The sequence below is a fragment of the Apium graveolens genome, chromosome 10, assembly GCF_009905375.1.
Source record: "Apium graveolens cultivar Ventura chromosome 10, ASM990537v1, whole genome shotgun sequence".
NCBI lineage: Eukaryota > Viridiplantae > Streptophyta > Magnoliopsida > Apiales > Apiaceae > Apium > Apium graveolens.
In genome coordinates, this window is record NC_133656.1 from 212,191,297 (window position 1) to 212,207,745 (window position 16,449).

Consider the following 16,449-nt stretch of genomic DNA (forward strand, 5'->3'; position numbering starts at 1 on the left):
CGGATAAAGAATTCGAATATCTGTTGACAGTGACAACTCAGTCACATGCGTCGAGTGGATGCAAATGGAATGTGGTAGCCTATTCAACTGGGTTTTCGAGAACAAAGAAGCATTGCCATTTCCATGCTATTATGAAGACATTCAAAGATGCTTGAATAGAGTAATGAAGTAGCATTGTAATAGACTAGATAGTTTTTGTTTTATTATCCTGTCTTATTACTTTGTAATCTTGGTGATATATAAACCAAGAAGTAGCAACTAAGGAAACATCTGAGACACAAGCAGAGAAACATTTGTAAGCAGAATTCTTAGCATTTCTCTGCACTCTTAGTTGTTCAATATTTGTAAGCAGCTGTGAGCATTTTGCACACAGGGTTCTCTCGATATATATTATATATCTCTGGTGGAATCATTCAAATCCACCAGAAAGTTTTTAAAGACTCTTGTTTTTAATTACTTGTGTTTTGATTCATTTAACTATTCCGCATTGTGCTAATCAATTCACACTTATATATATATTCGAGTTAGAACATTTTTATTTCAAGAAAAAGTTTCAAGAATTCCATTCAACCCCCCTTCAATAATTCTTGGTATATTGTTAAGGGACTAACATAGCCCCGAATGTTCAAGCATTCTACACGTACACATTCCCAAAGAGCATGCTTTCTTGAATGCCACAAAATAAACATTTCTTCTCGTAGGCTTAGACATGGGCCTATAACAACTATAGTACGTATAAACGTCCCTCATTCTCTCCCCTTCTTCACTAGCTCGTCGGTCTTTTTCAGCAAAGTATTTTGAAGACTCAACCAATTCATCTTGAAATTTTCTAAACATTTCCTTAGTGTAGATACAAGAAGCGTGATACTCCAATGTGGTATGCAATTTCATGGGACGTTTTAGATTAATGGTAACATAATATTCTTCTTTCTCCCTCATGAATTGCCTTGCCAATGCTTTTTGGGCATTTTCAATGAATTCCTTCAAACCCGTTGCCGAACTCACATACTTATCTAAGAAAGAATTAATACCCTCACTCCTCGATATACTATTTTGAAATGCCGAAAATGTGTTTCTAGTATATGCAGGAATCCACTTGCGCTTCAACTCATATAACCCATTTAACCATTTATGCTCTTGCAAGTGATACTTTTCCACAAATGACGCCCATCTAGCCTCAAAAATACATTCGGTGAGAGATTTATAAATGCAATGGTTGAAGTCCGTCTTGAATTCCGGAAAAGCCGAATAATAATGAGCTAATTTCTCGGGGAATTTTTGACTAATGTGCCAAGAACACAATAAATGGGTAGTATTCGGGAGTACAACCGCAATAGCGCTTGCCATGGCTTGATCTTGATCCGTGATTATAGTCAATGGAGGATTATTCCCCACACCTTCAATCCAAGTATGAAAAATCCACTCAAAAGTCGACGTGTGTTCATCCCGCATCAATGCAAACCCGAAAATTACCGATTGATAATGATGATTGACTCCGGTAAATGGGACAAATGGCATTGCATACCTATTTGTCTGATAAGTGGTATCAAAAGCCATAACATCGCCAAAATTTTGGTAAGCCATTATACATCTCGGATCAATCCATACTGGAGACTTCAAGCGATTCTCTTCATCGACTTCAGTCCTAAAAAATATTTAGAACCACTTTCTTCATTCAACCTATGCAACAAGTCCAACCCCGCTTGGGCGTCACTAATCTCAAACCTTTTCTTCCTCTCGTCTCTTAACACATTCCTAACTGAAAGAGATATTTCCTAAGTCCAATCATGTATAAGGATTTAGGAATAACTTTTATGTAATATGTTTTGATTTCATTGATATTAATAAAAGACTTGTTTTGTTTTTATTACGGGCTCTATCTATTTTAAGTGTTTAAATAAGATATACCACAGTTTAGAGTAAAGTTTTTTATGGATTGTGATGAGATCATAATAATGAGACCTAAAAGATGATAACTCTAAACTTAAATAGTTCCTAATCGTAGGATTACTAACTGGTAATTAATAATCCGCAAAGATCGGTACATACGATGCTTGCTTCATTATGAAGGATGTATGTTCTCATAGACATTTGTGTGGTGACATTATAGCTAGTATGTAGGTGCTTATTATAGAATAAGTTCACTGAACATGACTCACACAGCTGAACAACTGATGGAGTTCACTCACGTGTCAGCAGTTGTTCACATAGTGATAGTTGTACAAGTATCCTTAGACTTGAGGTCATCATAGTCATCTTGTGTACACTGAACTATGCTTTGGTTTAGTTCTTAGTCTCCAGGGACAATTATAAGGGCTCTACGGGGTATAGGAATTTGTACACGAAGATAGTGTATGATCAATAAAGGATCTACCCCTTCCAGTGAAGGAAGAGAATGTTCAATGCTGATCCACTTATGCTAGTTCAGGAATCTCTGGCCAGAGTGAATGAAATTAGAAAGGAGTTTCTAATTTACATTAAATAGAACTAAGCATAGTGAATGGGAAAGTAAGTGATTAAATAAGATAGGCTTGACACAAGTTCCATGCCTCATATTTAATCGTGACATTGCAGGGTAGAATGAATTAATTGTACGGTAACTATTCACTGAATAGGTTCTTGGTATTCTAAGCAGTGAATTCGTATTATCCGGATAGTCGCGATATGCTGAGAAATATCCCTCACGATGTAGAATAAATATGATTAATTAATTAATCATATTTAATGAATTGGAGAATTTATAAAAAAAATGATAAAATAGTTTTATTATTATTTATTTCTACTACCGGCTTAATATTGAACCTACAGGGTCACACCATAAAAGAGAATGATTTAATGGTGGAGGAATTAATTAATAATGGCTGATAATTATTTAATTATGAAATAAATAAATAATTGGCAAATTTAATAATTGATTAAATGAGATTTAATTGATTATAAATTAATTAAGAAAAGTTCTTAATATTATTAATTAAGAATTTAATTTTTGGAAATTAAATCAAGTGAGAGAATTATTTCTAAAGTGTTTAGAAAAAGGATTAATAATTAAAAGATGTTTTAATTATTAGTGAGAATAATAAAGGGTTAATAATAATTATATTTTATGGGAAAATTTTCAACTGAAAATTTTGCCTATAAATATACTATTATAAACCCTATATTTGCCCCAACCTAAAAATTACAAAACCCTAATTCTCTCCACCTCCTCCTCCTTCATTATATCGATTTCTTGGTGGATACCGGTGGAGTGCTTCACACTTGAGGAGCAGCTGCTAAGGATCTCCGCTCGTTGTTCTTGGATCGCTTTTAAAGGTTAGAAATCGATCCCTCAATTTAATTTACGATCTGTATGCATATTATATGGATTTTATATGTGTAAAATTATTTTACCATGCTTCCGTGATAGATAAAATCCTACAATGGTATCAGAGCATAGGTTGTATGCATATAGATCTGTGATAAAAAATTCAGAATTTTATGTGCTTGTATGAATTAATTATGATGTTTACAAGTTATATCATGGATTAATTATGACTGATTAGAAATTGTTTCTCATAATTATTTTGACTGTAGATCTGGGTTCTACAAGTGTTGTATATCGTCTGGGTATTTTTTTCATATTTTTTTGTTGTATGGATTAATTGTTATGAATTTTTGAAGTTGTTTCAATTAAATTCATAATTATATATATATATATATAATCTGTTAAAGTATATATATATATTTTCTTGCTGTTGTACTGAGTTTTAATGGTGGCACGGAAAGAAGAGAAGGCGGCAGTACATTTTTCTGTGCAAAAACAAAAGTGGCGGCGACAGTCTAAAAAGGGCAGAGGAGTGCGCGTCTGGCATGCACGCGTGGGGCACACGCGCTGGTGTGTCACGCACGACGCGTGTCAGACACGCGCGGGTCAAAGGTCATTATAGTGCTGACGTCATGATGACGTCATCAAATGACGTCATGCTGACATCAGCATAAGGTTTAGGGCGCGTGTGCGCGTGGAGGCGCGTGGGCGACAGTCTGACACGCACTGTTAGTCTGACACGCGCCTGACAGCGCGTGTGCGAGTGGCGGCGCATGGGTTTTCTTCTCGAGGCGCGTGTGGGCGCGTGCTTTGTCCGAATGAGGCATTTTTTGTGCCATTGGATTCGTCTTTTCGAGACGCATCTAATGGTATATTATATGAAATTTTCTGAAATTGTTTTGAACTGTTTATAGCTAACATTAGTGTTTTAAAGCTGTTTTTGACTGTTTTAATTGCTTTTAAATGCCTCATGTGATACATAGAGATGTATAATGCTTAGACCAATATGCTACATGATGTAACATGCCTACCTTTACGTTTATTCATGCTTATATATGTGATATATGCTTAGTTTATCATGCGATGATAGATTTAGGTGAACTTAATTAACATAAGGCGTTTGTTAGACAATCTAGTATAGCGAAATTGTTTCATGACCTTAATATAAATATTATGAATACGATCATGAGATTCTTGTGTTTATGAAACACGTAATTGAATATGAATTTTCAAAATTGAGAGAAAGGATGATTCTGTCAACAACAGATTTATATCTGTAAGAAAGGGTTATTAAGTGACATCTCTTGACAATGCTCCACCCGATATGGGAATCATTTGATTATCGATTATTGATTTGAAATATTTAATTTAAAAGGAAGAATCTCTTTATAATATGATTATGATTGTAACGTAATATAATCCCTCTAAAATTAAATAATATCAAGTAGTAATTGGCCAATGACACAACGGGCTTATGTCGGTCATAGCCTTCCAACATGATAGAAAGTGGTTCTTATTTTAAATCATTGTCATTTCGTGTTACAGCCGAGGGCTTTGATTTCGAAATAAGAAATACTTGTCTATTACATAGAGATGTGTACATTGAATTAGAATCTAAAGGTCGTTACGTGCTACAGTCGTGGGCCGTTGGAGACTGATTCAATTGTACGAAATGTTGGGTTAGACTTGACTTAGAATATTGAGTTTGTCGTGCCACAGCCGTGACTCAATTATTCAAGAGGCTAAAGTTATATTATGGAATAACATAAGATGTAATTGACAAAAGTTGTCTGCCTATTGAACATCACATGACGTTTCGTGCTACAGCCGAGGTTGTCTGATGGAATGTAGGATCCCTATTCCCACTAGCATTATAAATGCTTAATTTTCACTTAGGGGTTGAATAAACTAGATAAACTAGTGGGAGACACTTATGAATAAAGACCCGATTCATATAGTATTTTGAAATGAAATTGAATATTTGCTAAGTGTTGTTATGTGTTTATCATTTACAGATTTACTATATTCGTTATGTCTTCTGCACTATCACTCCGGAGCATACTAGATGCTCACAAGTTGACTGGTCCTAATTTAGCTGTTTGCTTTCACTGTAACAAGTTGGGGCACTGGAAGAGGAACTGCAAGGTTTACCTTGCAGAATTGAAGAAGAAGAAGGGTAGTGAGACTACCGCTTCTGATTCAGGCATGTTCATGATCGAAGTTAATATGTCACTAGGTCAAATTTCTACTTGGGTATTAGATATCGCCTGTGGTTCTCATATTTGCAATTCATTGCAAGGACTAAAAGGAAGTAGGACTCTTGAAAAAGATGAGGTGATTCTACGTATGGGCAATGGAGCAAGGGTTGCGGCCATATCTGTAGGATCATTTAGTTTACATATGCCTTCGGGCAAGACTATTATTCTGAATAATTGTTATTACGTTCCCTCGATTGTGAGGAATATTGTTTCTATTCCTATGATGGATTTGGATGGTTTTTCATTTATTATTAAGAATAATGAATGTTCCATTCTTACAGATAATGTTCTTTATGGATGTGGTATTTTAAATAATGGTCTGTATGTATGTGACATAGAGCATGATTTACTTCAGATTGAACAAACTAACAAAAGAAAACGAGATGATGAAAATCTGACCTATTTATGGCACTGTAGGCTAGGTCATATTAGTGAAAATAGACTGCGGACATTGCATAAGGAAGGGTTACTTGACCCCCTTTGATTTTGAATCATATCCTACATGCGAGTCTTGTCTATTGGGTAAAATGACCAAATCTCCATTTAGTGGACATGGAGAGGGGGCAGCAGATTTGCTAGGATTGGTACACACAGATGTATGTGGACCAATGTCTACGCAAGCCATGGGTGGATTTTCATACTTCATTACTTTCATAGATGATAAATCTAGATTCGGATATGTGTATTTGATGAAACACAAGTCTGAGGCCTTTGAAAAGTTCAAAGAATATAAACATGAAGTGGAGAAACAAACCAAACATAGTATTATAACTCTTCGATCAGATCGAGGTGGTGAATACTTGAATGGAGAGTTTCTAGATTATCTCAAAGAAAATGGTATAGTCTTCCAGTGGACTCTTCCATATACTCCACAGTTAAATGGGGTATCTGAAAGGAGAAATTGAACTTTGTTATACATGGTTCGGTCCATGATGAGCTATGCGAATTTTCCAATATTCCTATTGGGTTATGCATTGGAAACCTCAGCATATTTACTGAATAAGGTGCCTTCCAAATCTGTTCCACAAACTCCATATGAGATATGGAAAGAAAGGAAACCGAGTCTTAAACACATTAAGATTTGGGGATGTCCAGCTTATGTCAAGAAAGTTGACCCAGATAAGCTGGAATCTCGATCCGTAGAATGTAATTTTGTGGGATATCCTAAAGAGACTTTGGGGTATTACTTTTACACCGATCATCGGGTGTTTGTCTCCAGACATGCTACCTTCTTGGAAAAGCAGTTTATCCTTGAAGGAAACAGTGGGAGCAAAATTGAACTTGATGAAGTTCAAGAAGCACAAACTACTACGGATCAAGTGGAAACACATGTTCAGACTGAACAACCTTCCGTAGAACAACCCATTCGTAGAACAGGGAGAGTGTCTCGCCAACCTGAGAGGTATTATGGCCTTGTCATTGAGAATGGCAATGAGTTGTCAATCATTGATGATGACGACCCTGTGACCTATAATGAGGCTATGAGTAGTGTTGACTCAAAGAAATGGCATAGTACCATGAAATCCAAAATGGAATTTATGTATACCAACCAAGTATGGACTCTGGTTGAGGCGCCTGAAGGTGTTAAGCCTATTGGGTGCAAGTGGGTATACAAAAGAAAGATTGGAGCAGATGGCCAGGTGGAGACCTATAAGGCCAGGCTCATGGAAAAGGGATTCAAACAAAGGCAGGGGATTGACTTTGATGAAACTTTTTCGCCTGTAGCCCTGTTAAAATCAATTCGGATTTTGCTTGCGATTACTGCTTACTACGACTATGAGATCTGGCAAATGGACGTGAAAACGGCCTTCCTCAATGGGGAACTTGAGGATGAAGTGTATATGACACAGCCAGAGGGTTTTCTTTCCAAGGGAAATGAACATCTAATGTGTAAGCTGCTGCGAACCATATATGGTTTAAGGCAAGCTTCTCGTAGATGGAACATCCGTTTTGATGAGACAATCAAAGAGTTTGGTTTATCAAAAACATAGATGAACCATGTGTCTACAAGAAGGTTAGTGGGAGCGCGGTAACATTTCTTGTATTGTATGTAGATGACATACTTCTTATAGGAAATGATATACCGATGCTGCAATCAGTCAAAGTATGGCTATCAAAGAACTTCACCATGAAGGACTTGGGAGAAGCATCCTACATTCTCGGTATGAGGATCTATATAGATAGATCTAGAAGAATGATAGGTCTTACCTAGGGTACATACATCCAGAAAGTGCTTAAAAGGTTTTGGCATGGAAAACTCCAAAAGAGGTCTCATACCGATGAGCCATGGAGTGTCCCTTTCTGAGAAAATGTCTCCTAAGACACCTGAGGAAAGAGAGCGTATGAGTATGATTCCTTATGCTTCAGCACTAGGATCTATCATGTACGCGATGTTGTGTATTAGGCCTGATGTTGCTTATTCAATTAGTGTGACGAGCAGATATCAGTCCAATCCAGGTGAAGACCACTGGAAAGCAGTGAAAAACATCCTTAAGTACTTACGAAGGACTCAAGACATTTTTCTTGTTTTTGGTGGTGAATCTGAGTTGAAAATAGAGGGTTATACTGACTCTAGTTTTCAATCAAAAAGTGATAGAAAATCCATGTCAGGATACGTGTTTACTCTGAATGGTGGTGCGATTAGTTGGAAGAGTTCCAAGCAGTCTACAACGGCTGACTCCACAGCGGAAGCAGAATATATAGCTGCAAGTGAGGCTGTAAAAGAAGCCGTTTGGATGAGGAAATTTGTTTGAGTTGGGAGTTGTTCCTAGTGTTGAAGATCCTATTGTGTTGTATTGTGATAACAACGCAGCAATAGCACAAGCCAAGGAACCTAGGTCTCATAAAAATTCCAAACATGTCATGCGGCGCTTTCATCTGATTAGGGAGAATGTTGAAAGAGGAGATGTCAACGTCGAGAGAGTTGACACACATAACAACATAGCAGACCCTTTAACAAAGCCACTTTCTCAAAGTCACTTTGATCGTCATAAAGACAAGATGGGTATTAGATACAAGAGTGATTGGCTTTAGTACACGTGGGAGATTGAAAGAGATATGTCCTAAGTCCAATCATGTATAAGGATTTAGGAATAACTTTTATGTAATCTGTTTTAATTTCATTGATATTAATAAAAGACTTGTTTTGTTTTTATTACGGGCTCTATCTATTTTAAGTGTTTAAATAAGATATACCACAGTTTAGAGTAAAGCTTTTTATGGATTGTGATGAGATCATAATAATGAGACCTAAAAGATGATAACTCTAAACTTAAATAGTTCCTAATCGTAGGATTACTAACTGGTAATTAATAATCCGCAAAGATCGGTACATACGATGCTTGCTTCATTATGAAGGATGTATGTTCTCATAGACATTTGTGTGGTGACACTATAGCTAGTATGTAGGTGCTTATTATAGAATAAGTTCACTGAATATGACTCACACAACTGAACAACTGATGGAGTTCACTCACATGTCAGCAGTTGTTCACATAGTGATAGTTGTACAAGTATCCTTAGACTTGAGGTCATCATAGTCATCTTGTGTACACTGAACTATGCTTTGGTTTAGTTCTTAGTCTCCAGGGACAATTATAAGGGCTCTACTGGGTATAGAAATTTGTACACGAAGATAGTGTATGATCAATAAAGGATCTACCCCTTCCAGTGAAGGAAGAGAATGTTCAATGCTGATCCACTTATGCTAGTTCAGGAATCTCTGGCCAGAGTGAATGAAATTAGAAAGGAGTTTCTAATTTACATTAAATAGAACTAAGCATAGTGAATGGGAAAGTAAGTGATTAAATAAGATAGGCTTGACACAAGTTCCATGCCATATATTTAATCGTGACATTGCAGGGTAGAAGGAATTAATTGTACGGTAACTATTCACTGAATAGGTTCTTGGTATTCTAAGCAGTGAATTCGTATTATCCGGATAGTCGCGATATGCTGAGAAGTATCTCTCACGATGTAGAATAAATATGATTAATTAATTAATCATATTTAATGAATTAGATAATTTATATAAATAATGATAAAATAGTTTTATTATTATTTATTTCTACTACCGACTTAATATTGAACCTACAGGGTCACACCATAAAAGAGAATGATTTAATTGCGGAGGAATTAATTAATAATGGCTGATAATTATTTATTTATGAAAAAAATAATTAATTGGCAAATTTAATAATTGATTAAATGAGATTTAATTGATTATAAATTAATTAAGAAAAGTTCTTAATATTATTAATTAAGAATTTAATTTTTGGAAATTAAATCAAGTGAGAGAATTATTTCTAAAGTGTTTAGAAAAAGGATTAATAATTAAAAGATGTTTTAATTATTAGTGAGAATAATAAAGGGTTAATAATAATAATATTTTATGGGAAAATTTTCAACTGAAAATTTTGCCTATAAATATACTATTATAAACCCTATTTTTGCCTCAACCTAAAAATTACAAAACCCTAATTCTCTCCACCTCCTCCTCCTTCATTATATCAATTTCTTGGTGGATACCGGTGGAGTGCTTCACACTTGAGGAGTAGCTGCTAAGGATCCCCGCTCGTTGTTCTTGGATCGTTTTTAAAGGTTAGAAATCGATCCCTCGATTTAATTTACGATCTATATGCATATTATATGGATTTTATATGTGTAAAATTGTTTTACCATGCTTCCGTGATAGATAAAATCCTTCACTAACATGTTGAACATTGAAACCAACTTTATCATTACCTCCATGAATGTTACCAATCACATTCATCACATGACAATTACGAACCCCCGAACCATAAAGCGTTTTAATCAAACTACGGGACGCGGTGTTGACATATCTTTCTCGTTGTGCCAAATTCATCTTACTAGGGGAAACAAGACTGTGGTTGTGTATCAATTCAAGGCTAGTTACCTCCCAATGACGTTTTTCTTTTGATAATTGACATACATCCTCACCTTGCACTCCCTTTTAGGAAGAACCTCTCTACGCCGTTTATTTTGACTACTCTCGGCGACGACACTTTTTCCATAAAGCCTACAAATATATAAACGACCATATATCTCGTTGTCTTTATTACGATGGCTAGCTTGAATTTTAATAGAAAATCCATTTCGTAAAGCATAAGCCTTAAAAAAATGACCGGCCTCATCCACACTTTGAAAATTTTGATTCAAATATGGAACTCCCCCATCAATATTTTCATACAAATTTGCATCCTCTACATTATCATCTCAATCTTCATCCCCGCCCTCAACATTATCACTATCATTTTCAACCTCATTTTCAACCTCATTTTCATCATTTTCATCTTCAACATCAACCAAATCATCATCTAAATTAATAAATTCCTCATTTCTATTTACAAAATCATCATCTTCAACATATACAGGGGTTTTAGGTTCTTCACTAGTATTTAAATCATCAAGATGTAAACTATGATCAATAGCCTCTTTTTTTTCATTTTGACGCTTATGATGAAACATACGAGCAAATAATTTATCTGCCATGAAAATGTGAAATTTAAGACAAGAAATATATCTTGAATTAACAAAACTACTTGAATTTATTGATGAAAATGCCCCAAAATTGCCTAAAATGTAAACTTGGAGAGAGTAGATTTTTTCTTGGAAACTTTGGTATTTTTTTGTGGTGAAATGAGCTGTTGTTGGGATGTTGGGGATAAGGAGACAGTACCCAACCGCGGAAATTTTCCGCGGTCCGTCCTGACCAACCGCTGAAAATTTCCGCGGTCCGGCTGACATCTCACCCGTTAATCCCCCATCCAATGGCTGATAAACTGTTTGTTAACAAACTGTTATTAGCAAACAGTTGTTACAGACCCCTCCCGTTGACATAATACACACATACATGCACAGAGAGAGAGGAGATGTATTACCTAAAGGAACTAGGTGATGAATTAACAAAGAACAGTTTACTACTACTTTGATTTACTTTTACTCTTTTTTCATCATTTTCATCACTGTCATCATCCTCATTACTGTTATCATTCTTATCACTGATACATAGAGCTGCTAAATATATTCCTGGTGTCTTACAAGTTACTACAACTTTTAATATGGCATATATTTGATGCAACAAATGTAGTTATGTCAGAGCACAATATTATAAGAATCTGTAAGTACCCAATAATGTGAAACTGATACCTTTTACTCGCGAGCATAACTATGATTGCTGAACAAGCAAGAGCAATTGAAACGAGTAATGTGGCTCCAAAGGCAAACCTTACTACACGATCAACTACAGACTGGCATTTGAATACATAGATTGGTTTACAAATATATGTACAAGTATATAACAACATCCCCTTATATAATTTTTACACAGGATTAATAACACGACGAAGTAACAAGATTACCTTGGTCTTTTCAACTAACGGTTCATATCTCATCCTAATTGATTTAGCTGTAAGCTTATAGCGATAATCCTCAGGAAAAATATAAAGAAAGTCACCTTCATCCGAAACATGTTACACGATACAATTCCCCTGACCAATCAAAATCAAACACATACAGACCAAAAAGAAACACATGATATGGTATTTATTACTTAAATGATACATACTTTATTCACAACTTCAGTTGTCACAGCTTCAAACTCAACAAACTAATTCCATAGCGTCAGTAATTTCATCTAGCAAAAATTAGAATTAGCTAATTTTAACTTTCAAAGACCACCAAGAGCAACCTGTCTAGTTTCTCCCAGACCTTAATAAATTAATAATGCTACATTATAGAACAATAAATATACATTAACATGTTAGAGAGGGAGGGGGAGAGGGAGGGAGGGAGCGAGAGAGAGAGAGAGAGAGAGAGAGAGAGAGAGAGAGAGAGAGCATTTCTCACAATATTAAAAAGATAACAAAATGAACAGCAATGAAGAAGATACTTACATCCAAGTAGCCATCAGATTCAGCAGCAACATCCTGCAAAGCTTTCTGAGCTTCATCCACCTTAATCCCAGCTTTGCAAACGTCACCAACGGTAAATTTCCGGCAACACAAATCGACGGCGTCCAAAGTCCGGTTTCGTATATCATGTAGAAAATTAGTTCTGAAACTATATAAATATATAAGTATGAGACAACTTCCGTGAGCAAATGCTCATTTTATTAATATATTGAAACTGAGAGAAAACATAATTAATACGTGTAGGATTTTTTCATGCTACGCCTTACAAAATATATAGAACTGATAAAACTAACTAACAGAGCTGATGGGCTAGTAAATATGATTCATTCCCACATTATCTCCATCACTCCAGACTTATTCAAATACTCTTAATACTGTGTAACTCCCAGCTGACCTAGTCTTGGTACAGATAAAACAAAACATATCTTATTTAAAACATAACTTAAAAAAAATAACCCAAATAATTAATAACTAAATTTAAGATTATTCCAACAATCACCCCCTTAATCTTAAATTTATGAAGCACTTCTCTTCATTTTTGTGATGCACTTCTCACCACCATCTCTTCATTTTGTGATGCACTTCTCACCACTATCAAGTTTGATGCACTTCTCATCAAAAACAATTTTTGTTGATGCACTTCTCATCAACGTCATTTTTGTTTGCTGGAGCACTTCTCTCCTGGTGCACATAATCACCCACACTTCTAAAATAAAATTTCTTTCACAACCACTTGTGCCATGATATCTTTCTCATTATTTTCACTGCTCAAGTTTTCCTTAATTTTTTTATCATGCTTCTCTTTCTTCTTCCCATGCTTCTCTCTCATGTAGACTTTTTTCTTGATACCTCATTAAATATAAATGGAGAAATTTTTTGATGCCATTAAATATGATAAATAAATACTTAACATATATATATAGGTGTATATCTAAAAATATCTCACAAAACCCTAGATCACGAGGCTCGGATACCAAATGTAGAATTTTAGTTCTGAAACTATATAAATATATAAGTATGAGACAGCTTCTCTAAGCAAATGCTCATTTTGTTAATATATTGAAACTGAGAGAAAACATAATTAATACGTGCAGGGTTTTTTCATGCTACGCCTTACAAAATATATAGAACTGATAAAACTAACTAACAGAGCTGATGGGCTAGTAAATAGGATCCACTCTCATATTATCTCCATCACTCCAGACTTATTCAAATACTCCTAATACTGCGTAACTCCCGGCTGACCTAGTCTTGGTACAGATAAAACAAAACACATCTTATTTAAAACATAACTTAAATAAATAACCTAAATATTTAATAACTAAATTTAAGATTATTCCAACATATTAGACGGCAACTTATCAGTCTCGATGGAATAAAATGCATCACTATAGTATCCTTAATCACAGGAGAGTAAGAAGAGAGACTGTTGTGTTTATGAAAGGGTGACTTAGTTTGTAAAAATGGAGAAGATTGTGACCTAAAAAATAAGATTGGGGAGGGTTTGAGTGAGAGAGAAAGTGATGAAGGTTTGTGATAAGCCTTTAATATTATTAGTATTCAGACTATTATTAAGAAGGTGATCTCTTTACTTAATTTGCCAACCTCTGTCTTATATTTATACCAAGTCTCAAATGGGTTATCTCTTACAAATGAGCCTTCTTGGGCTTTATATTATATTCCATAATTATCCTAATCTCAACTCCTTTGGGCTTTGTCTTCTTTCGGTCCATGGTTCAACATTTGTCCCCCTCCTAGTTTGAGAAATTATCTTTAGATTTGCGCTTTAGTTATTTCAAGACCTGGATGTTAGGAAATTGAGGGAAACATGGTAATAAACATATGAAATAAATGGTAATAAAAAACGGAAAATAAAGACAAAGATAAAGAAAATAAGAGTGAGTGTTCGTGCGTGTCTTTCTTCTTCTTCTTTTTTGCGAACATATAAGTACTTAAATTTTTGGATTTGTTTAATTTTTCTTTATTTTTTGGGAGTCATTGATTGTAGACTGGCCGTTCGGCTTCCTCCCCCTTATCAAAGCTGCAGCGCTTGCCCGAAGAGGTTCTATTCAGCCCTATAATTTGGTTTCGTAGCGGTTATCTATAATTTCATCTTTCTCTCTTATCTGTGTTTCTTTTTGCTTTTACCTTGTTATTCTTGATTAGTTTCTTCGGTCTCTATGATCTCTTTGATCCTTGTTCATGGATCAATCCAGTTCGTCTTCACTCCATATTGTTTCCGTTCGAGACCCAAGTAAAAGACCCCTCGAGGAGGGTGACCAAGAGTCCTTTTTGAATTTGAATAACTTGGAAATTCCTGATTTATTGTAATGTGGGTCTTTTGATTTTATGAACGAGGACGAGTTCTTGAAGGGTATTCCTATGGGTACTCTTCCCTCTCCTCCTTTCAGTCCTGGGACATTAGCTACGAGGAGACGAATTATGGAGGATAGCCTTCGTCTGGGTATGGAAGAGTTTGGGGATAAAACAAGTTTAAATTACTTGAGTTACTATATTACCAAGTACCCACCACTGAGTAAGTTGAAAGCGTATGTATATTTGTCGAATGGTTACCGCTATCGAGTACCGACGGCCGATGAGCGGGTATGGATGATGCTGGAATTTGGGATGCATTCTTCCACTTCGGGCTCCAGTTGCCGATGCATCCTTTTTTCTTGTCCATGTTCGAGGCTATTGGATGTGGGGTTAGTCAGTTGACGCCCAATTCCATTGCTCAGCTCAGCGGGTTCGTCGCTCTTTGTTGTGATAGAAATCGAATTCCCTCTTTTAAACTTTTCTTCTCAATATATGATGTTAGGTATCACGACGGACAGGTTTATTTTGACTGTCCTTATAAAAGGATTAAGATTACTAGTGTTCGGTCTTCTAACTCGGGGTACCACTCTAAGTGGTTGTATTTTGGGGGACAAGATTTAGATTTTGTGAAACCATGTGGGAAAGTAAGCCAGCTTACCATTGACTATTTGAATAACCTTGAAAAGTGCGATACGAAATATTTGAACGAGTTTCACGGATTGACGTCGATGTATACCCATCGACAGTTAAAGGAACCTGACTTTTTGGAAATGCACGATTGTAAGGGGGATTTCCAATGATTAATCTTTTATGTTGCCTTTTATTATCATTACTTACTTTCTCTCTCTCTTTTTTTCTTTTTTTATTTAATTGTTACTTCTTGTGTCGATAGTTGTTTCTTGCTATTTATTTATCTTGCTCTGAGCTTTTCCTTTTTTGTTTTGTTTTAGTGGTCGGAGCCTCTTTGCAGAAGATTTTAAACAGCGGGGTTAAGGAGGAAATGGATAAAGCTATGTTATTGCTCGTTTAGCATGCGTCGAGGAAGAATGCCGACGGTACGCACCCCGACCCTTCGAGAGCTGGAGCGTCGGGTGTTGGGCATTCAGTGTCGATAGAGCTGCTAGATGATCAAGGAAATAAGGTTGTGGAAGATCTTGGGAAAACTGTGTCGAATATGGAGCCGGCAGACCTGAACCCTTGCAATTGAGGTTGTCGGGAGGTAGAAGATGCTAATTTCGGTGTTGGCGAGTTTGTGGAGCCGGCTGTGACGGGTAGTGGGGTAAATAAAACCATCACCTTGGTTAGAAACAGGGCCATAATGGGTAATACTGTCAAGCCTCGATCCAAGAAGATCCCTGTGAGAGTCGAGATTCAACCCAACGAGCGTTGGACGGGCGGGACTACTGTGCCGTTGAAGGCTTTTAATCTTTTTCACCTTCCCCAAGATGCAATTGCTTTCGATGGCCGACGTCGGGATGAACTTGTTGATCGATGCAAGAGTCGAGCTGGGAGGGTATGTGAATTTCGCTTTGGTGTAATGTCTTGTTGAGTTTTATTGTTTTGTATTTATATGTTCGTTTTTCATTTTTGTATTTTTGAATTGTGACAGTTCCTCACAGATTTCTTGCATATTATGGAA

At 36.0% G+C, this 16,449-nt stretch overlaps 1 protein-coding gene across 1 annotated transcript; it reads right to left on the reverse strand.

The window, feature by feature from the left end:
* Window positions 1-606: 606 nt before the first annotated feature.
* On the reverse strand, window positions 607-1,584 carry LOC141691759 (protein FAR1-RELATED SEQUENCE 5-like). The gene has a single exon (XM_074496517.1). The coding sequence runs from the start codon at window positions 1,582-1,584 to the stop codon at window positions 607-609; it is 978 nt and encodes a 325-aa protein (XP_074352618.1).
* Between the last annotated feature and the right edge of the window lie 14,865 nt (window positions 1,585-16,449).

Excerpts from the sequence above, each read along its gene's own strand:
- LOC141691759 (XM_074496517.1), bottom strand. The coding sequence starts at position 1,584 with ATGGCTTACCAAAATTTTGGCGATGTTATGGCTTTTGATACCACTTAT.